Source organism: Convolutriloba macropyga, chromosome 3 (genome assembly GCF_964194025.1).
Source record: "Convolutriloba macropyga chromosome 3, txConMacr16.3, whole genome shotgun sequence".
In the NCBI taxonomy this organism is placed as follows: Eukaryota; Metazoa; Xenacoelomorpha; order Acoela; family Convolutidae; genus Convolutriloba; species Convolutriloba macropyga.
The window spans coordinates 43,554,042-43,579,780 of NC_134470.1; the positions used below are offsets into that span (position 1 = coordinate 43,554,042).

Consider the following 25,739-nt stretch of genomic DNA (forward strand, 5'->3'; position numbering starts at 1 on the left):
CTTCGGAAAAATGGCACTCATATACGCCATGATTAGTATGATACTATTTTTAACAAATCTTATAATAAAATTCTATATTGCTTTTGCAATTCATAAAGCAATTGGCAAACAAGCTAGTAATACAAAAATACTTTTAACAGGAATATTTTGTATCTTCTCACAGACATTAACACAACTAGTAGCACAGATTCAAGAAGAAGAAACTAGTCACGATAGTGATGAGAACTAGTGATGATTCACACTATACCAGACATAATAAACCACGGAAGAACATTTTTCGCCGACACTCATCAGATATAACACATATAACAGATCACAACGATAACGATAAACCATCACAAGTTTATATTGACACTAGTTACAAACACTATAATACAACTATTTGCAGAACAGATAAGGGACTACAGTTACGAACAATAGATTCACCACCGAAGAAACAAAAACCACCATTGCCAGAACGAAAGTACAAACAAGAACCATTAAAAATTGAACCATTAGAAACAATAACTGAAAACAAACTGCCCATACTACCACAACAACTCATCACTCCACCACCCGCATATCAATGTTTAGGAAATAACGTATCTTTTAATACACCCCAAACAACATCGCTTACTACACCACATATCGCACCCATCCCTAGTGCACCTAACATCCAACAACAATCATCAACATTTCATGGAAGTTCATATGAACCTCCTTTGGGTATTAGTAAAACAACACCATACGAAATCCCACAACCATCACCTACATCGACAAACCAACAAAACCTCATACCATCAGTAAAACTAATGGAAATACAAAACCCCCCACCAATAGATTTCATTCAGTTAAAACTAGCAGCTAATAAAATGCATAACCGCAGCCATAGTTTAGACATCCTGAAAAATGATGACCAACCACATACGAATGAAGTAACATATTTTGACACTCATTCGGCAGATACATATGAAGTATAAAACTGTACTCAGCTATGAACAACTAACATTCTTTATACTATTTCAAAGACATTTTTACTTGCCAGATATTCCCCTACTTATCCTAATTTACATTCCAATACACCCGCCACCCATATTTCATGTATTTTCCTATATTTATACATAACACATCTGATACATTCGAGAAATACATGTAAACTTCCTATTCCTTGCAATATAACATACATATATAAGTAACACAATGGTACTAACCAATTCACCACAGAAACATTCTTGTACGAATATGAATGGAAATTATATTCATAAATACCGACAAATGAATAATAATAATAATAATAACTGCATAACAGACAATAACAAAGGTACCACTGATAACAAGTGTGTTTGTAACAAACTAAGTGAACAACGTTTCATATATAAACCTGTAACAATCAATTGTAATTAATACAAAGTTAAAAATATATAACAAATTGAATTACCTTTCAGCAAACAAGAAACGATATGGCAAACAAAATGGACTATGAGCCCGAGACTCCATACCGAGCAGATTCGCCCCTCAGCTACGACGTTGAGGAAGGAGAACTCAGTTCAGGATCAGGACGTTCAAGTCCAGGAACAATACGCGATAACGCCTCTGATTGCAGCACGCAAACAGACGATCGTTTCGACAACCCACAGGACCGGATAACAACTATGAGAGTCGAAGTGGAATGTGCCACTTCCGATCAACACACACAAACAGCGCTGAACAAACCAACACCCAAAGAGATCGCACAGGTTATAAAAGAAAAATTTACTAGGAAAAAACAAACAGAAAACAAACGTAATCAAGATTCCTTTTATAATAGAACAAATACTAACGTAACAGAACAAGGAACCAGCACTAACATACATAGTTACCAGAATAACAGACCACGTAACGATAACACGCCAAATACAGTATACCAATCGCCACCTTTACCTAATTATCCACCACCAGTACGACCACCTCCACCTAAAGATAACGAACACGAATTACCGCAATATCACGTTCAACAACGTTTGTCATATAGATATCCCTCATATATAAGACCGAACAATTTACGATTCCCGTACGCCGTAACACCTCGAAGCAACAGTAGGAAATCAATTTTCCACCAATCCACTAACGAACAATCCCCTACAACAACAGTAATGGAAACAATATGGTTTCAGGACAAAGATCCCCGAACATTGAATAACCCACATAACAGTAACTACAATCCATTGTTAAGTTATCGAAATTGGTTTGAAATGCCATTCGATTCACGGGACTATAACTTTGTAATGGCACCGTTACATAACCTAAAAGATCGTGTCTCCGAATTTTTTCCACCATTACCTTCTGAGAACACGAATACAGTGAAACGTAGTACCAAAATATGGGACGCGATAAATACCATCAAACAGCGTACCCAAATTTAAAACAGTTCTACAGTCTCACAGAACGCTTTTTATACGACTACGACTGAATTTAAAATACCTATAACATGTACATTTGATAATCTCGTAGCAAAGGCATCACAAGACCTTTCCGCATACAGCGTTTTTGACCAAAAAACCAAAGGATGTTCAGAACAATAATTATAGAGTACATGAAACGAAATTGGTCCATAACTTAATATACTATACGTTTTTACGCGATAAGAACAAGAATACTACAAAGAGCTATATACATATAAACGATCAATTAACTTCACCATACTTTCTTAATTACGGATACAGACTAAAATGGGAATACACAATTGGAACACTGCGTAATTTCGACCCTGTAAAGAATTACTATATCTTCCAACCCAAGGAAGCGCCCGAACGACCGCTCATTGTACCCATAGAAGCCTTAGAACCTTGTGAGGAATATCACACTTACCATTTGGAAGGCAGCGTAACAAACAGAGCTGTCCTGAACAGGATACAATTTAACAATGAACGCAAGACTTCAGATATCGAGAAAGAAATACGAAACTCGGTAAAAGCATCAATAACAGAAGTGTCACTAGATGAAATAACTGATCTAGTGGCATGATTTCTTTCAAAGGATGATCACTTCATCAAAGAATATCAACAATATAGGGATCGAACAAATCACCCTAAACAAACAGAGAGACTAACATACAAACATACAAAAATTATGAACAATCACTAAAATGGTTAAAAGATCTAAATATTAATAGATATAACTTCCAAATCGACCAACCCAGTGTCAACTGGAAAGAAATTTTTGACGGAGCATGGCTAAAAGAACAAATATTATCAATTTTTGGCTGGCAATGGTACATCTTCGGAAAAATGGCACTCATATACGCCATGATTAGTATGATACTATTTTTAACAAATCTTATAATAAAATTCTATATTGCTTTTGCAATTCATAAAGCAATTGGCAAACAAGCTAGTAATACAAAAATACTTTTAACAGGAATATTTTGTATCTTCTCACAGACATTAACACAACTAGTAGCACAGATTCAAGAAGAAGAAACTAGTCACGATAGTGATGAGAACTAGTGATGATTCACACTATACCAGACATAATAAACCACGGAAGAACATTTTTCGCCGACACTCATCAGATATAACACATATAACAGATCACAACGATAACGATAAACCATCACAAGTTTATATTGACACTAGTTACAAACACTATAATACAACTATTTGCAGAACAGATAAGGGACTACAGTTACGAACAATAGATTCACCACCGAAGAAACAAAAACCACCATTGCCAGAACGAAAGTACAAACAAGAACCATTAAAAATTGAACCATTAGAAACAATAACTGAAAACAAACTGCCCATACTACCACAACAACTCATCACTCCACCACCCGCATATCAATGTTTAGGAAATAACGTATCTTTTAATACACCCCAAACAACATCGCTTACTACACCACATATCGCACCCATCCCTAGTGCACCTAACATCCAACAACAATCATCAACATTTCATGGAAGTTCATATGAACCTCCTTTGGGTATTAGTAAAACAACACCATACGAAATCCCACAACCATCACCTACATCGACAAACCAACAAAACCTCATACCATCAGTAAAACTAATGGAAATACAAAACCCCCCACCAATAGATTTCATTCAGTTAAAACTAGCAGCTAATAAAATGCATAACCGCAGCCATAGTTTAGACATCCTGAAAAATGATGACCAACCACATACGAATGAAGTAACATATTTTGACACTCATTCGGCAGATACATATGAAGTATAAAACTGTACTCAGCTATGAACAACTAACATTCTTTATACTATTTCAAAGACATTTTTACTTGCCAGATATTCCCCTACTTATCCTAATTTACATTCCAATACACCCGCCACCCATATTTCATGTATTTTCCTATATTTATACATAACACATCTGATACATTCGAGAAATACATGTAAACTTCCTATTCCTTGCAATATAACATACATATATAAGTAACACAATGGTACTAACCAATTCACCACAGAAACATTCTTGTACGAATATGAATGGAAATTATATTCATAAATACCGACAAATGAATAATAATAATAATAATAACTGCATAACAGACAATAACAAAGGTACCACTGATAACAAGTGTGTTTGTAACAAACTAAGTGAACAACGTTTCATATATAAACCTGTAACAATCAATTGTAATTAATACAAAGTTAAAAATATATAACAAATTGAATTACCTTTCAGCAAACAAGAAACGATATGGCAAACAAAATGGACTATGAGCCCGAGACTCCATACCGAGCAGATTCGCCCCTCAGCTACGACGTTGAGGAAGGAGAACTCAGTTCAGGATCAGGACGTTCAAGTCCAGGAACAATACGCGATAACGCCTCTGATTGCAGCACGCAAACAGACGATCGTTTCGACAACCCACAGGACCGGATAACAACTATGAGAGTCGAAGTGGAATGTGCCACTTCCGATCAACACACACAAACAGCGCTGAACCAACCAACACCCAAAGAGATCGCACAGGTTATAAAAGAAAAATTTACTAGGAAAAAACAAACAGAAAACAAACGTAATCAAGATTCCTTTTATAATAGAACAAATACTAACGTAACAGAACAAGGAACCAGCACTAACATACATAGTTACCAGAATAACAGACCACGTAACGATAACACGCCAAATACAGTATACCAATCGCCACCTTTACCTAATTATCCACCACCAGTACGACCACCTCCACCTAAAGATAACGAACACGAATTACCGCAATATCACGTTCAACAACGTTTGTCATATAGATATCCCTCATATATAAGACCGAACAATTTACGATTCCCGTACGCCGTAACACCTCGAAGCAACAGTAGGAAATCAATTTTCCACCAATCCACTAACGAACAATCCCCTACAACAACAGTAATGGAAACAATATGGTTTCAGGACAAAGATCCCCGAACATTGAATAACCCACATAACAGTAACTACAATCCATTGTTAAGTTATCGAAATTGGTTTGAAATGCCATTCGATTCACGGGACTATAACTTTGTAATGGCACCGTTACATAACCTAAAAGATCGTGTCTCCGAATTTTTTCCACCATTACCTTCTGAGAACACGAATACAGTGAAACGTAGTACCAAAATATGGGACGCGATAAATACCATCAAACAGCGTACCCAAATTTAAAACAGTTCTACAGTCTCACAGAACGCTTTTTATACGACTACGACTGAATTTAAAATACCTATAACATGTACATTTGATAATCTCGTAGCAAAGGCATCACAAGACCTTTCCGCATACAGCGTTTTTGACCAAAAAACCAAAGGATGTTCAGAACAAAAATTATAGAGTACATGAAACGAAATTGGTCCATAACTTAATATACTATACGTTTTTACGCGATAAGAACAAGAATACTACAAAGAGCTATATACATATAAACGATCAATTAACTTCACCATACTTTCTTAATTACGGATACAGACTAAAATGGGAATACACAATTGGAACACTGCGTAATTTCGACCCTGTAAAGAATTACTATATCTTCCAACCCAAGGAAGCGCCCGAACGACCGCTCATTGTACCCATAGAAGCCTTAGAACCTTGTGAGGAATATCACACTTACCATTTGGAAGGCAGCGTAACAAACAGAGCTGTCCTGAACAGGATACAATTTAACAATGAACGCAAGACTTCAGATATCGAGAAAGAAATACGAAACTCGGTAAAAGCATCAATAAAAGAAGTGTCACTAGCTGAAATAACTGATCTCGTGGCATATTTCCTTTCAAAAGATGATCACTTCATCAAGGAATATCAACAATATAGGGATCGAACAAATCACCCTAAACAAACAGAGAGACTCTAACAAATACTGCTCTGTAACAATCTTCAATGTAGTAACAAATTTCGTAATATTCAGAACAATTTCATTGTAACATTGTCATAAATACTTATTGCTATACATCTAACTATAGATGTTTCTCTGCATATTTCACGTGCAATAAATATTTTATAAATGCTAGTAACAATACCCATTTTGCAAACAATCCTTAAACGTGATTGAACCCCATTTGTACTAGTATGACACTTAATGTGTAATAAAATCTAAAAAACGAAATTTTTTTTACTTTAACTTTCACCCCTATTCTTAGCTACTTGTATACATGTATATATGCAAAGTTTTCCATAGTTAGATATATGCAATTTTGTAAATAAAAAGAAAACAAAAATAGAACAAGGTATTAGTAATCAGCGGAATGAGTAACACAGTGTATAATAATACACTATAGTAATGTGTACTAACAAACATGCACAATTATAACATAGATTGCATGCTAACTAACTAACCACATGAGTCATGACAACCCTGCTAACATAATTACTAGATTTATCATGCAGTACATGTAGAATCTTCCATACAGAACATAACATACGGTATAAAAAGTATTTGACAGTAGTTACCAATACTTTCCAGACACATACAACAAAAGGTAGAACAGATGAAACATTGAGAATGTTCACAATTCGAAATTTTCACATTCAAAACAAAGCACATGATACTCTACCACATACTATGCAATCACATGTAATACATTAGTAACAACTAACATCTGTTTGTAACAAATGCTCTAAATACTTTTCCTTCAAAAGGAAAAGAGGCATTATTTGGAAGATTTTATCGTATCCAGCGAACCTTTTACACAATGATGAAATAACCGTTAATGGGAATAAGGAAATGGGACATTTTTTGCGTCTACCCATTATAAAGAAAATAAGCGAGATCTGTAACCTTCAAAAAATTTACAGATACGACAAACGCGAAAAATAACATTGAACAACAGTTACCCCACACCAGTAGAGGTATGGCAAAACAATTCGTAAAAACTAATAGCATCAGAATAACCCCTGATTTCAGGAGACATCAAAACTAATAATACTTGTTCATCTTCAGTAACAAAATATAACATGGCCAAAAAAGTCACATGTCACTAACAATTTCCATGATTGTAAATAGAGACTTCGATTAACAAATAAACTCACTACCCCCGATTTCTTCGTCGAATTACATAAATACAATTTCAAAAAACTCTTCCAACCGGAAGGGTTACTACGTATTAACACAGAACACTTAGTAAACACTTTAACAACTAACAAAAAAAAACCAGGTAAGTCAGGTAAGTCACCGGACATCAGGAGCGCCACAACACATCGACACTGGAGCTAACCAAAAGGATCTTCATCCACTGGAAGTGGTACTGGAATAGATACTTTTGTGGTTGTTGATGTTCATTCCTTGCTCTGTGGGAAACCTATGTCTGGGACTCTACTCTTTGACGAAACCAAAAAAGAGAGAATAAAAAAACCCTTCAGAGAGAATAAAGAGAAATTTACTCATAGTACAGAAGCCAAACCTACCGAACAACTACAGCTCAGCCTTGGGTCAGCTTTGCTCAATGGAGCGAAGATTCCAAAGGGACGCAAACCTGAAGAGTTTGTATCAACAGTAAATAGATACAGATGTAGGAAAGGGATTCGTAAAAATATTGAACTAGTCCGAAGTGAAAGGCACCTTTGGGAAGGAATGGTATTTGCCACATCATCCAGAGTTAAACCCGAAAAATAATGGCAAAGTGAGACTTGTTTGCAATGCTGCATCAAAGTACAAAGAAGTATGCCTGAATCACAAGCTACTAGCAGGTGGAGTCAGTGTTGACTTCCAACAAAAAGATCTAGAGACTTTATTTATGTTAATAAATATAAACTAAAATACTCAACCCTGATTGGTTAAAATTATGGAAATACCTTTCCTTTAAATGTTTAATTGTTTACGCGTTGGTAACACAACACGCTACCCCTTTAGTCGGTACCAGTCATACCTGATATAATAATAAAGTATATTTCTCTCTCTCTACTCCGCTCTTGTTTTAGTATTGAGATATACGTTAGACTTTAGCATTGCGGCCGGTGCACTGTCTACTGAAGCTCAGATAGAAGAGTAACAGACTAGAGATCTAGAACTTTAGTTAGTCAGGTAAGCCTTAAGATTTGACTATATTCTTGAGACACCATAAGACAGAAGTAGAGTAACCTCTCAAGGTAACCCTACCTCAGCACTCGTCTTACAGGGCCTAATCTGCTACATGGGTTGATTGGAACGATATTCAGATTTCGTGAAGGACCAATAGCCCTAACAGCTGACATCGAATCGATGTTTCTACAAGTGCAAGTTCCCGAGCAGGACAGAAGTTGCTTGAGGTTCTTATGGCGTCCAAGAACTAACGAACCTGTTTGGGTATACGAAAATCAGCGTCACGTGTTTGGAGCTAAGAGTTCTCCAACTTGTGCAATCTATGCTCTCAAACGAGGGGGACTGGACAATGAAGAGGAGTATTCAATTGCAGTAAAGGCAATACAGAACAACTTCTACAAGGACGATTTCATCAAATCGGTAGAAACCCTTGAAGAAGCAATTGAGGACTTCAATCAACTACAACCTCTTCTCTCACATGGATTTGAATTGAAGAAGTGGATAAGCAACAATGATGCAGTTACCGAAGCAATCTCAGAAGACTTGAAGTCAATCAGCAACACGAAGCAAGTCGAAGTGGAACCTAATACAGAGGGATCCTCAGTGCTAGGACTACAATGCACTGTTACTAATGATAGTCTTCAAGTGTGCAGAGGTACGAACAAGGAAGTTGAAACACCTATAACCCAGAGGAAGAATATGTCAGTGGTCTTCCAATTTTAGCTGAAACGAGCATCGATAGAAGATACTTCAACAGAGAGAGGGATAAAACTGAACTTGTGTTTGCTGACGCGTCTGAAGACACGATGTATGCAGTGGCCTATCTACGTTCACAACCAAAAGAATACTCAGCTGACTTAGCTTTTGTCATTGGAAAATGCAGAGTGGCACCGATGAGGCATCTTTCAATACCCCGACTGGAATTGCAAGCGGCAGTCATGGAAGTGAGGTTGAAGGAACAGATAGTCAGGGAACACGAAATGAAGATAAATAGTTGCAGTTTTTGGTCAGACTCAACTACAATATTGCAGTGGATACACAGTTCTCATCGTAAACAACAAGTGTTTGTGGCCAATCGAGTGGCTGAGATATTAGATACAACTGATGTTTCACAGTGGAAACATGTGAGCGGTATCAACAACACAGCGAACATTGGCACCAGAGCAATCAACATTGAAGAACTCAAGAGAAGTGAGTGGCTCACTGCTCTGGCCTGGTTGAAACGACTAGAAAGTGAATGGCCAGAGTAAGTGAACCTAATCTTTGCATCAGATGAAGAGAATATACTCTCGTCAGTCTTCATGATACAGGCTGAAGGGAAGAAAGCCGTTATTCAGTGGGAACGATTCACTAACTTCAACAGACTAGTGAATACAATGGCATACGTACAGCGAGCATTGAACAAACACAAACCAGCAACACTCGTAGTCAGCATTGAAGAAAGAGAAAAAGCAGAAGCAACTATCTTCAAACCACTACAGCAAGAACAATTTGGCGAAGAAACGAAATCTCTCAAAGCTCAAATGGAAATTCCAAAATGCAGCAAAATCCTACAATTCTCCCCTTTCCTAGATGAAGAAGGACTTATTCAAGCCAGAGGCAGAATAGGCAAAAGTCTATTGGACTTCAATGCAAAGCATCCAATTTTGGTACATTGGAAACATCATGCGATTGAATTATTCTTGCGCAATGAGCACAAGGACAATCAACACGAAGGCATTGAGCATGTAAGAAACATTGTTCAGCAGAAGATGTGGATCCTAGGCATACGAAACGCCTTAAGATCAATCAAGAACAAGTGTGTTACCTCAAGAAAGGCAGAGCACAAACGATAGCACCAGTAATGGCAGATCTTTGCGAAGAGCGGTTAGATGCTTCAACAGCCTTTCGAATGTTGGAGTTGACTACTTTAGCCCCTTCATTTTGAAGATTGGACACAAAAAAGTAAAAGCGATGGTGTTGTCTCTTTACTTGTCTAACTATGAGAGCGGTGCATATAGAATTGGTACCTAAGTTGGACACAGATAGTTGTCTCAATGCAATAATGAGATTTATTGCTCGAAGAGGCAAACCGAATACGATCATCAGCGACAACGGGACAAATTTTGTTGGAGCTGAGAGAGAGTTTTCAGAGTACGTTGCTGCATGGAATAAAGAAGGGATCGAAGAACATCTAAGTCAACGAGGAATCAGATGGAAGTTCAACCCACCCGCAGCAACTCACTTTGGAGGAGTATGGGAACGGTTGGTGAGAAGTTGCAAGAAAGCAATGTATGCAGTGTTGTGGAACAGATCAGTCACCGAGGACGTTCTTTCAACGACTATGTGTATTGTAGAGCAGACATTGAACGCAAGACCGTTGACTCCAGTCAGTTCAGATGTTAATGACTTAGAAGCATTGACCCCCAATCACTTCTTGCTTGGCAAAATGAACTTTTGCTTACCCTATCTATAATGCGCGGAAGAATTCGTTGATCATCAAAAGCTCTTTCGAAAATTCAAGCCTATGCAAATCTCATATGGGACAGATTTCGTAAAGAATATCTGCCAACTTTGATTAACCGGCAAAAATGGCGACCTACGACGAACGAAACCCTTAAAGAAGGCGATTTCGCTTGGTTGATCAAAGACAGCAATAAGCGTGGATATTACAACTTAGGTCGAGTTACAGAGACCATCGATGGGTCCGACGGTATGATTCGATCAGCGATAGTTCAAACAAACGACGGAGTGTACAAGAGACCAGTAGTGAAGCTCGCCCCAGTACTACCTGGAAAAGATGTTTTCGCGATAGAAAACAGGGCCGGCGATTTGGCGGCTGAGCCTACTAACTCAATAACCAAATTGAATAGCGCTTCAAGGCCATTTCAAGCATTAAAGCTAGAATAGCATGAAGAGCGAAATTTAATGCTACATTCTACTAAAGCCATACGGATTTGTTCATTTTGTTCAACCTTTATATTTAACAACTATTATTAGTACACAATCGTCAAACATGAAGCCAAATTGAAACTCAAACTCGAACTACTCCATTATTGCCACGTATTCCAGTGTTCACAATCACACAAATTTAGCTCAAACGGAGCAAGAGATACCCGACATGGTAAGCCAGATTCGATGAATTTTACGATTTTCCTATCAATTCAGAGAGTACGCGGAACCGTTTAAGGTATCCAGAACCCCAAACAAAGTGTGTTCAGAGAATCTTACGACATAGTAATCTACAACTAATCAGAGATAGAATTTTGACAAGCACGGCAGTATAAATAGAGCTTGGAAAACTAACAAAAATCAGTTTAAATTTACAATTTTGGTTATATTAAATTGACATACAGTGCGCATTGAAGCACACTTTCTTGAGCGGTAAATTACTTGTTATCGGTTCTTGTTTTTGTAGATCATATTGTTGATTGTACAGTTTTAACTTTACTTTGTACAATCATATTGTTGTACAATCAGATTGTAAAACTGTACAATCATATTGTTGATTGTACAGTTTTAAAGCAGACTTGTGAAAAGAGAATTAACTTTGATATTCTCAAAACTTTCTTTCTGAGGAACAAAGTTCCTAAGTAAGAGAAGCTTTGTGCAAAACATAAAGTCAGTTTCTCTTACTGGCTTTAACGAAGCCTAGTGTAGTTCAAAAATTGCGTTATTGAGCTATTGAGTGGGCTGAGAAGCACAAAGTGCGGATTTGGTTACATTTGTTAAATTTGACTATCGGGAAAAAGTCTCCGAAAATATTAAGACATCGGAGATAGAAATTATTAGCATTAACCAGTAGCTAGGACAGTTACATAGAGCTGGACATAGAGGATTAGAAGTTGATTTGTTAACCAAAACAAGCAAAAATTGGATTGTTTCAATTTGAATTATTTGTTATTCTCAAAGAAACAAGTTTGTTATACAGCAAAGCTGAGCAGTCAGTTACTAAGACTAATTGAGCAACAAGTAATGCAACGGTTATCTACAGCATAGCGGATAATACAGTTTACAAAAGTTAACTGCAAAAACACTATCTGGACAGATTTGAAACCGCTGAAACGCACTGGGCGGTGTAAAGTTTTCCTCGACTTGGATAGGAGAGCAGCCGTTACAGGGGTGTTTATCCAATATAATTAAACACTCAATTTGCAGTTTTAAATAAGTTATTTTTAGCCAAGCAAATTTGATTTTCCTCTATACTCCCAATCACATCGGTTGCCAATTTTTATCGATCGTTTTTCTACAATTCGAGAAATTGAAGTGTTGCGAATGGATAATTTAAGTTAGAGATGACGTCAGTCGCTGCGCCTCCTTTCAAATAACTTGGACTAACCTAACTGCTTTCCGAACAGCATTCGACGTCAAAATTTTTGCTTGTGTAAATACTGAATAAAAATTAACAATGGATAGGACAAGTTCAGCGTTAATATTAATGATACAATAAATACTATTATACCAAGAGAAAGAAATTTTTTGCACGTTTTCGATTGAATCATTTGAGGCCGTATAATATCTTCAAGAGCAATATTGGCCAATCGAGAAAAGCGAAAATTTACGTTGGCAACAAGTACTAAATGTTGATGGGGCGGATATTCAGACACGGGTTGATTTATGAATACATAAAAATTCTAAATATTCGAACATTTGTAACTCAAATGGTTGGCCACGCTTTCCTCTGAAAATCAAGAATGAGCCGTACTTTAAAACTTGCTCGAATTTTGGCAGTCATTTAAGAAAATCATCAAAATGATCGGATGTTCCTAAGAGGAACTAATGGGAAAGTAGAACCATTACAGCATTTTTATTTTTAAAATTTTATGCACCATTCAAAAAGAAGCAGACTAAGTCTTTGGTTGCGGGTGGTAAAATAATATATATATATATATTGTATGCAATTATTACTAACACTGTAACTGTAACGACTACAGCTTCGATTATATTCAATTGAATAAGAATAATTTTTATCTGAATATCATATTTATAATCATATTCTTTAAACAGATTCATAGTATGTTTGAATCTATATCTTTTGAGATAAACATATAATCTACATTTATTATCCTCACATCTAAATTCACTGACATGTTCAATTAATTTACACAATGCACAAAGAATCAAAATTGGGCTCATTGAAATGTTATCCCATGTGATAATGTCATGATTTAATTTTAAATTCATCACAACTTATAATCCATGCTTTACCTTTTCATTTATCACACTTTATACTAACCATTTTAAATAGTGGTTTATTAAATAAATCTTTTTCAATAAGTACAATTATGATAAAATTTTGTATATAAAAATCAAAACGATGAAAGATCTCGATAATAATCATACCCGACGTAGTGATGAAGGAGTTTCACCCACTTTGAAGACGAGAAGATTTAATAATTCACGTGATTGTAATTTATTTGATCTTATAAATAAGATTCTCTGCGTTTGGATACGCAGATGATTTCAAGCTTGTATCAACAAATCCAGCAAATATACAAAGTGACCTGGAAAAAATCGAAAAATGGTGCCATAACAACAAAATGCAACTCAATGAAAGCAAATGTCACATCCTGCCGATTAAAGTAAACGAAAAAAACTGGCACTCCTTTATACTTAACTCCAAAACTCTCTCAAATAAAAGCGAGCAAAAAGATCTAGATATAATTATGGCTACTAAGTTATCATGGAAAGCGAATATAAAGAAACGTTGTAGCAAAGCCTGGAAAGCGTTTTATTTCCTAAAACGAAACATATCAAACCTTGCATCGCAAACAACAAAACTCAATGCATATGTCGGCTACGTTATACCAGTCATAAGTTATGCCTCACAAGCATGGTTCGCGAATAAGACCGAAAGCAAAGACATCGAGCGCATTCAAAGAAAAGCAACGTCGTGGATAATCAGTAACTGGGAAATTAGTTACAAGCAAAGACTGACCACACTGAAGTTGCTGCCTTTGTCATATTACTTTGAATTGCATGATCTATTAATGCTCATCTCACTGCTTAAAGGATCTTACAAAATAAAAATACCCATTAAAACAAACAATAATGAAGGGTTGTTAAGCACACGTCAAAACGAGCTAATAACAATTAATAAAACAAGAACACGGAAGGCTGAAGAAAACTTCTGGAAAAGAACCAGTTATTTACTGAATATAATACGAAAAGTAGGGAACGTCGATCTCGATCAAATTGATAAGAAATATTTAACAAAAATATACTGGAACTACTTCTTCAAAAGTTATTCGGAAGTCAACTTATGTTCCTGGGCTTTCAACTGCAGCTGTGGACATTGTAACCCGGTGCAGAAGCTCAGCTCAGTCGTTATATGAAGGGTGCAAACCCATGTGGAAAGACCCACAAAAGCCTAAACTCTCTCTCTCTCTCTATAATGAGATTGAATAATCAACGAAGTGATTGCGATTAAGTGTGTATAATATTTCAAAACGCAAAATCGACTTTTGTTTGCATCGTCCACGAGAAACTTAAGCGCAAATGATTTACACGTGAGGTTAATTGCCGACGCTACAGATCCTCTTACTTTTCAATACTTTAAATAATCTATTACGTTTGAGTTCAGCTCAAGAAGCATAACTTCTGGTATCAATGTCGTAGATTAGAAGCACAAGGGTCCAGAAAATGACCATGAGGTACCTCATAATTCTGATCCCAAAAATTAAAATCTGGCCATTATTTAAACTCAGTATCTTTTACTCAATTATGATTCAGTCCAGTACACTCTTTTGACTTCTAATCCCAACAATTTCAACTGGCCTCGTAAAAGTTGATGATCCAAAAAATCGGATGCATGCCTGAGTTCTGTAGGACACAGTAGCAATTAGAGGTCATTGAATCAAGTAGAGTCATGTACGAAAGTCTCGGTGTCTCTCATTAAGTCAGCTTTCTTCGGTCAGCGGAAATTCACCTTTTCGGAATGATTTACCGAGAATATCAAAGAGAGTGTGTGCTTACTGTTGCAGTGAAACCCTTTAGGGTCTGACTGCTTATTCTCAATTTTTACAGGTCATTGGAATGTGGTCTAGCTTAAAAATTACTTCTCCAATTTGACATCAAAAATCATAAAAATGTATGAACAGAGCTTAAAAAACATAGCAAGAATTCCGGAAACGACACGAAGTAGAAAATTTACCAAACTAACTGACATAATAAACCTTCTACTCATTTATACCAATCGTTTTGAATAAAAAGCAGTAAAAACAAACAATGGAAAAATATCTGACAACGAAAACTGATACGGCATCTCATATTTTTTTATATTCAAAAGTTGCGACTCCAAAACAGCTATCAGCAAAAGGCCTTGAGTGCGATACAGTTAATCTTCATTCATTAAGAAACTAATAGCTGAGAAGAACAAACAGAAGGGTTCATGTAGAGAAAACCGAAGAGGAAAAAAGGAAATTGAGGACAAAGTCAACAAAAATTGCATTTTGTAAAAAATTCCGGAACAAAATTATCCAGAAAATTCTAAGACGTTACATCAAAAATATTGTATAGTGAAAAAAGTTTTGTTTTGATCAATCATTCACTCAAACATCATCATGAAGTTCCCGGCATAGCTTTCAGTGACAACTTTTGAAAACAACTTTTAAAATTAAAAACTGAAAAATTTAAAATATAACGACAAGCACAGTATCAGAAGAAATAGGCAAAAAACCAAAAAACAATCGGATATCGGTCAAAATTTGTTTAAAATTTTGCCATTATCTTCAACTGAAACAACTTAAAAACCATCAATTGAATCCAAAGGCCACCAGACAACCAGAGCAACTAGCGTGAACCAAATAATTACCCTAATTCCAAAAAAAATCGAAGAATACAAAAACTGCTCCAACAAAGCACAATTGTAAAAAATTGCTCAAAATTGAATCTAAAATTGTACTGTTTGCTTAACATGGTCAAAAACACTTGTGAACGTACTAACACAAGTTAATATAATTGAGACAATCACTTTCACCTGAAAAAAAAGGAATAAGAACTAAAAAAATGCTTCGAGAATGCCGCAGGTGGTAAAAAAATTGCTCACTCAGCGAAAACTTTTTCGCACCTACATTTCTCGCCCTCTCTCGAAAATGCTACATGAACAGAACAGCCCTCTCTTCTCCAGCAATTTGACCTGAACACTTGGTTTTTTCTTCCTGTTTTAATTACACTTCAACAAAACTACCGATCAAAAAGACGCTCAATCAATACTGCTCTTCGAGTCGTAAAAAACAGCGCCCCAATACAATTCAATTTCTTTGAATAGCAAAGAAAAAATTAGGGGCGCTATAATAGCCAGCGAGAAGATAATGACCTCCTAACTAAATGCAATCAAAAAAACGAAGAACGGGCTTTGGTTGTTGCTAGTTTATGGTAAACGATGCCACCCGGAAGTTTTGGGGCTGGGGGTCTCCTCCTGAAACCCAAAATTGCTCGTACTAATAGAAATTCTGCTTCCTCAGCAGCTTGCGTGAACCATACACTTCGAACTTTGAAATGAATTGAACTTCCTCTATCTGATACATAGAAATTTATCTAAAGAAAAAAGAAGCACCAGAAGGGACCCGACTCTACAACAGGCTGATAACCAACAAAGAAGAGACATGTTCAACCAATCCGAAGGAACAGGGTAGACAACGGTGAGGAGCTTGAAAAACACGGACAACTAGAAAAGATGTCCAGTTTTGAAAAGTGTGAATTACTAAGTTATTGCGATGATAGGTTTTTTACAAACCTATAAAAAAATTTAAAAATTGCAGCACTGATCTTACTCAAATCCCGGGGTATTAGATTGTTATCTTGCAGGAAGTTGTATGCAACTACTGCAATAAGATGGTTCTTTCTATACTACTATTTCGTTTTACCTCTGGTATCTTTGGAGTAAAATGCGGGTTCAAAGCCTTTTATTTTGCCAACTGTTATTCACTTTTCAATTAACTCAATAAATTTCAATTGATAAAAACATAACATTAAAGGTTGTTTAGCCAATATCAATAATCACTCAATTTGCAGTTTTAAAAAAGTTATTTTTAGCTAAGCTAATTTGATTTTCCTCTATGCTCCCCATCACATCAGTTGCCAAGTTCGAGATGACGTCAATCGCTGCCGATCCTTTCAAATACCTTCAACCTAACTTCTTTTCGAACAGCAATTGACGTCAACATTTTCTCTTGTGTAAATACTGAGTAAATTTAACAATGGATAGGAAAGGTTGAGTGTTAATATAAATGATACAATAAATACTATTATACCGAGAGAAAAAGAATAAATACATTTATGTTAAAATTTTGTATATAAAAACCAAAATGATGAAACATCTCGATAATAATGTTACCCGACGTAGTGATGAAGGAATTTCACCCACTTTGAAGACGAGAATATTTAATATTTCACGTGATTGTAATTTATTTGATTTTATAATGAGATTGAATAATCAACGAAGTGATTGCTATTAAGTGTGTATAAAATTTCAAAACGTAAAATCGACCTTTGTTTGCATCGTCCGCGAGAAACTTAAGCGCAAATGATTTACACGTGAGGTTAATTGCAGACGCTACAGATCCTCTTACTTTTCAATACTTTAAATAATCTATTACGTTTGAGTTCAGCTCAAGAAGCATCCAGAAAATGACCATGAGGTACCTCATAATTCTGATCCCAAAAATTAAAATCTGGCCATTATTTAAACTCAGTATCTTTTACTCAATTATTATTCAGTCCAGTACAGTCTTTCGACCTCTAATCCCAACAATTTCAACTGGCCTCGTAAAAGTTGATGATCCAAAAAACCGGATGCATGCCTGAGTTCTGTAGGATACAGTAGCAATTAGAGGTCATTGAATCAAGTAGAGTCATGTAAGAAAGTCAAATCGTTCAAAACGAAATCGGAGATGTCGAAGTCATGATTTTTATGTAACCACGTCTTAGCTTCATAAGCTTTGTTGATTGCCTTTATTACAGTTGATATCTCTATATGCTTCCATTACAGTAAAAAATACATACCTATTGTTTTAAAGGGAAAGGCGTAGTTAAATATTAAGTAAGGACTCCCCAACTCCTACAGTGGTGACCCTTAACTGTTAAGATACGCCAAATACGGAAGCTGAATAAGTATTTTTGTCCTTAACGCTAACCAAATTTACTCGTTTTAATACATCAAACTTTACCTTTGCTCGACTTCTTAAATTTGCTTCTTCGAGTTCGGTTTCAGTAGGTACTGGTCAGCGTTTGGTGGGTACTGGTCAGAGTTTGGTACAGGTTTGGGTATGGTTATAACAGGTATTGGTATGGCGGGTACATGTATAGGCACAGGCTCAGTTGACACTGCAGGTTCAGGTATTGCAGTACAATTTCCATCAGGATCCCAAACTCTTTCTGGAGCGATAGATCTAAATTTGTTGATTGCTCAGCAACATTTAGCTCCAGGTGGCTACGCTGGAAGAGTTTCTGTGAAACCTCCTGTTTTCTACAGGCCACATCCTGGAGTATGGTTTTGTCAAATGGAATCTCAAATTTTCCTCGCCGGAATAACAAATGATGAGACAAAATTCTATCACATCCTAACTGCATTTCCTGACGACGTTGCAATCAATCTCCCCATAGACAATTATAGAGACATCAAAGATCATATCTGCGGCATTTTCCAGAAGTCAAAACAAGAAATGATTGAAGAAGCCCTGGAAATGTTTTCATTGGACGGTCGAAAACCTTCATTGTGCTTGATGAGAAATCAACGAAAGCTTGCTGAATGTAACTTGACGTTAGATGACGATGTCATAAAGCACAAGTTAATGCAAGCAATGCCAATTTCTGTGGAAACAGCACTCAGCCCACCTAGAACTTCCTATTGAACAATTCGCCAAATTAGCTGATACAATGTACAGCTACTCAATCACTGTAAATGCTACAACTTCTCCAAACTTATTTGCAGCCTCTAAACAGCAGATGCCAAAAAGACCATTGTACGATCAGCATTCAACGAAAAGCAACCAATCAGTAAACCACTCATAGTCAAACAGATCAATCGAGAACACACAGACCTTTCACAGCAGGTCAAAGACCACAAATTTGGCGCTATTATCTCTACTTTGCTGAAAAGGCGAAATCAAGTAAACCATGGTGTCAGTGGCCAGGACAGAAACCCAAACACATAGAACCAACATCCCGCGGAAACTGCCCAGCAAATCCCTCAAACTAGTAACCCCTAGTTTGTGTGCGGCAACCTCTGGGGGTAATCTCTGCATTCGCATAGCCGCTAAATTAGGAGACAATCCAATTGATTTCATAGCAGACACAGATTCAATGACATCAATCACTATGCCAAGTTTTGTTAATATAAACTTCTTAACACCTACTGTAACAGAGCTGAGAACTGTCAATGGAGACTCAATTAAAATTTTTGGCAGAATGTCGTTATCAATATCGATTCCCTCTGCGAAGAACATTTCCTTTCACATTCTCTATAGCAGATGTCAAAGACAATATTCTTGGCTTAGACTTCCTGAATGAGTTCAAAATTACAGTTGATTGTGATAACCTTAACTGACAACATAACAGGTCTTTCTACGAGACAATCTTTAACACCAGTTGAAGACAGTCATTTATCAGTCCAAGTTGCTAACAATGACTTTTTGTCAAGTGAAAATGAGAGACTAAGAGCAATCATGGAAAAATATTCTGATGATTTTGGTGATGTTAATTTTGATGTCGAAGCAAAACTAAAACAGTCCACAAAATTGAAACATCCGGGAAACAAGTTTTCTCTAAACCAAGACAGTTGACACCAGAAAAACTTAAAATTGTCAGAAATTGCCAAATAAGATGAAATGCAGCGGCTTGGTATAATACGACCATCTAAGAGTCCTTATTCATCACCTTTGCATATGGTTCCGGAGAAAGAAATGGGCGATTGAGGACCCTGTGGAGAATATCGATCTCTAAATCACCTAACTGTCAGAGATAGCTATCCAATGCTTGAGCTTTCAATGGTCGAACTTAATGGCAGAAAAAATTTTAGCAAATTTGACTGGGTCAAAGCATACCATCAGAAACCGATTTACTCAGATGACATAAAAACAGCCGTAACTACACCTTTTGGTTTGTTCGAATTTATTAGAATGCCATTCGTTCTGAAGAATGCAGGAAAAACATTTCAACGCTTCATTCACGAAGTTGTTCAGAATATATCAGATGTGTTCGTGTACTCAGACGACGTATTGGTAGCATCCTCTGATATTGAGTCGAATCTTGAAAAACATGACCGCTTGTCAAATGAATATGGTTGCGTATAAACCTGACTAAATGCATATGGCTTAAGAAACTGTTGATTTCTTAGGTTTTGAAATTTCCTCTGATGGTATTGAACTACTTACATCAAAGGTTGAAAGCTTGATTGGTTTAGAAGAACGCAAAAGTTACAAAGAGCTCCGAAGAATAATGGGAAAGTTTTCCTTTTACATGGAGCATATTCCGCAATATGCCCAAATTATCGGACCTCTACAGCATCTTCTTAATTCAAGTCAACTAACACAGAAAAGGAGGAATTGCTTTTGAATACCATGGAACCCACTTATGATTGGCTTCCCCAGCTTCAGAATCTTTTAGCGCACTTAACGAAGGCTTGAGCAAATCAATACTTCTTCACCATATATCACCAGATACCACCTTGTCAGTAACAACTGATGCTTCAAAAATAGCTATTGGTACAGCTCTCCATGAGGTATCGGGTTCAGACAAAAACCGACCACTAGCATTTTTCTCTAGACGCCTAACACAAGCAGAACAAAATTATAGCACTTTTGCTTTATGCTGCAACCGTTAATTTTCGTTATCTCATAGAACGCAGAAAAACTGTTATTTTCACGACCACAAGCCTATAGCTTGCACTTTTTGTCGATTAAGCGCATCTAATAACCATAGTCCTCGACAAGTCAGAGCTTTTTATAGCTGAATATATGAAATTCACTATTTGTCTGGATCGGAAAATATTGTTGCCGATTGTTTCTCTCGTCCTTCAGTTGGTACTAATGAACAATCTCAAAATGTATCCGGCGTCTATATCGATGTTTTCGATTTATCAGAATTAGCGAAAAGACAGAAGATTTTTGTACTCAAATGACAAGTGATTATTTGAACGGAGTTCAAGAGGTTACTATTGGCAATGAGAAACTTCTGTGATAAATCTGTTGTTCCACGACCTATTTTACCTCCGGATTGTCGCTTTCCTATTTTCAGCCAGTTCCATGACTTATGTCATCCTGATTGGAAAGTTACGAAAAGGATGATTCTAGCAAGATTTGCATGGCCAAAAGCCGATCAAAAAATCAAATTGTGGTGCAAAGAATGTCATCAGTGCCTACAAAACAAAATTTCAAGAAATACAAACAATAAGACATGCCAGACTAATGACGGCATTACCAAATTCAGTCTTGATATTGTGGGACCACTTTCAGCAGTTCTAGATTCTCCTCATAGGTATCTTGTAACGTTTACCAACAGAATGACAAAACGGGTTAAAGCACAACCTGTATCATCAACTACAGCTGTTGTTACGAGTGATGCCTTTCTAAATTCCTGGTTTTCTAGATTTGGCGTGCCTTTATACATAACCACAGACAGAGGCTCTCAATTCGAAAGTGAACTCTTCGAATGCTTAGCAAAGACTATTGGCTTTTCTCGGCTAAGAACAACAGCTTATCATCCTCAATCAAACGGTCAGATAGAAAGATTTCATAGAACACTTAAAGAGGCTTTAAAGTCGGCTAAAAGCGATTGGCTCAGAGCCTTGCCTATTGTTCTGTTTGGAATCCGGATTAAACCTGACGAAAATGAAATTTCTGCATTATCGGCCAACACTGGTCTTGATGTTCTAATCCCCAATGCCATAGCCAATGATAAATAAGAAAGGTTGTCTTTTGAGTATATTCGCCAGCCACAAAGTCATCTAGACTGATTAGTTTTCACCTCAGAGAGAAAAACAAAATCAAGTTCCAAAGAAAAAATTTTTATTCCGAAAGAACTCTCAATGTCCTCATGTCTGGCTGCGTGTTGACCCTGTAAAACAGCCATTAGAGGCTCCTTAATCTGGTCCACATGATGTAGTCTCTTTCAATCATGAGTTGAAAACAGCGCAAATAAAAGAATGGTTAGAGCCAAACAGTATACAAAAACTAAAACCGTGCAAATTGCCTTTAGCCGCCAAAAAGAGCATTCAGTCGAAAAAAGATGCAAAAGAAAGCCCAATTTAGAGCAATCTTGAGACAAATTTAACTTTTCAAGAGCGCCATTGACTTTGTAATGAGCCATACAATCGAGCAATGCTCAAATGTTGTAACAAAAATTGCCTCATCAAATGGTTTCATTTAGATTGTGTCGGCTTAAGAGAACATCGAAAAGGCTCATGGTTCTGCTCAACGAGCAAAAGCATTCTCACTGTCAAGCATGTGCGCATAGAATCTGAGAAGATAGGCAGTAATTGAACAATTTTGCCTTTATGTTGACTTAATTGCAGCTTTTTGCAGATTGTTTTGCAACATTGTTACTCTACCCAAATATTTTTTTCGGATATTTAGTTATATTTTGTCCCAAGGACTCCCCATTAAATTGTCAGTAATAAAAGCTGCTATTATTTACAACTACAAGCAATCTTAAAGGCAAGTTTTGTACGGAAGTAAAATTTTCCCAAATTTTGGCCAAATTCGTCCAATTTAACACATAATTTCTCCTCTTTTATGACAGAAACCTGGCCTAATTCAGCATTCTTTACTCATTTGTAACTATTAATTGATATTAAAAGACATTGTTTGATAAATTTGTTTAATTACTTTCCATTTTCGCTCATTTATTATTTTTGATAAATTTGGTTATTTTAGGTATTCAGCTTATTTTAATTTTGGGCGACGTGGGCAACCTACTGAGCAATGTGGACAAGTTACTGGGCATTGTGGACACTCTATGGGACAATTTGGGTATTATTTTGGTGGATATTCTACGATATTCTTGATATTTTGCGAGTTTTGGTGGATATTCTACGATATTCTGTGTATTTTGCCAATTTTGGTGGATATTCTAATTTTACGGTGTTTTGGGTCTCCGACACTCAGGAGGGGGAGATATGTAGGACACAGTAGCAATTAGAGGTCACTGTATCGAGTATAGTCATGTAAGAAAATCAAATCGTTCAAAATGAAATCGGAAATGTAGAAGTCATGATTTTTATGTAACAACGTCTTACTTTCAAAAGCTTTGTTGATTGTCTTTATTACAGTTGCTATCTCTATATGCTTCCATTACAGTAAAAAAAAACATACCTATTGTTTTAAAGGGAAAGGCGCTTTTAAATATTAAGTTAGGATTGCCAACTCCTACAGTTCAAGGAAAAAAGATGTTTACATCGCAGCCCCTTTTGAAAGCCAAGTTTTTTTTTTGGTAAGATCAACAAAACAATCTGGTCTTATGTTTAATTCTAAGTCAGAATGGTTTGTAGTGAGGTTTTTCGAAGAGCTCGAAATAGTCATTCTAACAATCTTATAGTTATATCTTGCTCGACACATTGAGTGGGGTCGGTCGCTCGGCAACCAATTCTTTCCCATTTGATCCACTTTTGAGTAACACCAAAACTTGCCTCTAAGGCAGACCCGGTCAGGGCTCTCTTTATTGCCTTAAGGTTTCTAGATTTAGAAATCTTATTTCTGCGCGCGAAGTAGACTTACCTAACTCTGTCCGACTCTATAAACCACTGAAGACAAACTTAACAAACTTCAATTGTTACAGCAAAATTTATGTAACTTGCTGGAGTCAATGGTATAAACATGGTAATATAAACACAAGAGATTGACTACTTTTATCACGCAATCATTATTTAAGTAATTCACAAAATAGATATTCATCTGCTGCACTTTCTTCGAATCGCGGTCGTTCGAAAACAATGGAAACGATCCTTTTCTCTCAACTTAGCAGAGCCTGAGCAGTCCTGGTGAAATAACAGAACTAGCAACAAATTCTGAGCTCAAACTGGTCTTCCGTAATAGCATGAGTTTGCTTGCTGTGAATTTGAAATGCTTCAATGGAGACTACCACTGCATGCAATTTCATCCGCGTGGTCATCAATCCTGAATGCCTCTTTAATGTCCCTCTATTCCATGACCTCATCACTAACACAGATCACTATTTCACTAAATCACGCTAACTGCCTTTCTCGAGTCCCCTACACCCTCTGCTGATCTCTGATGAACGTAAAAGCGGGTGGGTGATCAAATAACCTATTATTATGCGTTGCGCAGCCAAAGTTAAATTTGGTCAATTTCAGTGACATTATAACAGTAGATAAAAACTACGTTCATAAATATAATAACTATCATAATAGCAATCTGGGTATGCAGTCATTATCAGCACAAAAAGCACTAATTTGTAACAATGTTGAAGAACAACTAATTTTTGTTAACGTGGAAAACGAACAGGTGCAATTTGATAACCGCCGAAAAACATTGAGGGAATAAGATATCGTCCTAATTTTCAAATAGAACAAGTTGAACCGAAGCAGTTACTGTAGACAACGCCATAGACTTTTTAGCGGAGACAGTTTCGTTGAAGTCAATCAATATTAGTACGATATTTTAGCTTTTTTAAAATTTTTATAGGGGGTTCTATCGATGCCGAAAACTTTAGTGGTCATTCCCATAAACCAACCCCCCCCCCCATCCTCCAACTAGTTTCTTACAAAACAGTATCAATCACCGTTATAAATCATCACAGGTTGACTTTCAAGGAAATGTCTCGTTAAATCAATCAATTTATTATAGGACAAAGGACTGGTTAGCTAACTCACCCTTGAAGAAAATGGACGACAAAGCACCCATGTCGACAACAGAACTGCTTCCCAATAAGTTAGTGAGACAATATTGGACAACACTCGCAAAAAATCACCAATTTAAGGAAGAAGTAGAATTAAGGCTGTTTGTGGTTCACGTTGGAAAATATTTTTGGTAAAAACATAAATTAAGGCAAGCTATTCTTCAATAATTTCCGAGAATTCAAGTAACAAATTACCATTTAATCATAATGACAACACATTAGCCCGTCTCGCGAACAATAAAGAAATGCCAAATGTAATTCCATAGATAAAGTGGGGTCATGTTGCTACCTCAGCAGCTCATAGCTGTTGCTGCACAATTTCATCATACTGCATATTAATCTGAAAGGTAAACACAAATACGTCTATAGTTCTATAGCTGCTGTCATATAGCCAACTCACCAAACAGCTCGAGCTCAATGCAATGCTTGACAACAGGCT

The 25,739-nt window shown here is 36.5% G+C and overlaps 1 protein-coding gene across 1 annotated transcript in view; it reads right to left on the reverse strand.

The window, feature by feature from the left end:
* Window positions 1–25,727, reverse strand: part of LOC142336221 (ADP-ribosylation factor 4-like) — a 103,388-nt gene extending 77,661 nt beyond the window's left edge. Inside the window, exon 1 of the mRNA XM_075384895.1 lies at window positions 25,275–25,727. Within this exon, the coding sequence (XP_075241010.1) occupies window positions 25,275–25,305 (31 nt within the window). The 5' untranslated portion in view covers window positions 25,306–25,727. The remainder of the gene's footprint in view (window positions 1–25,274) is intronic.
* Between the last annotated feature and the right edge of the window lie 12 nt (window positions 25,728–25,739).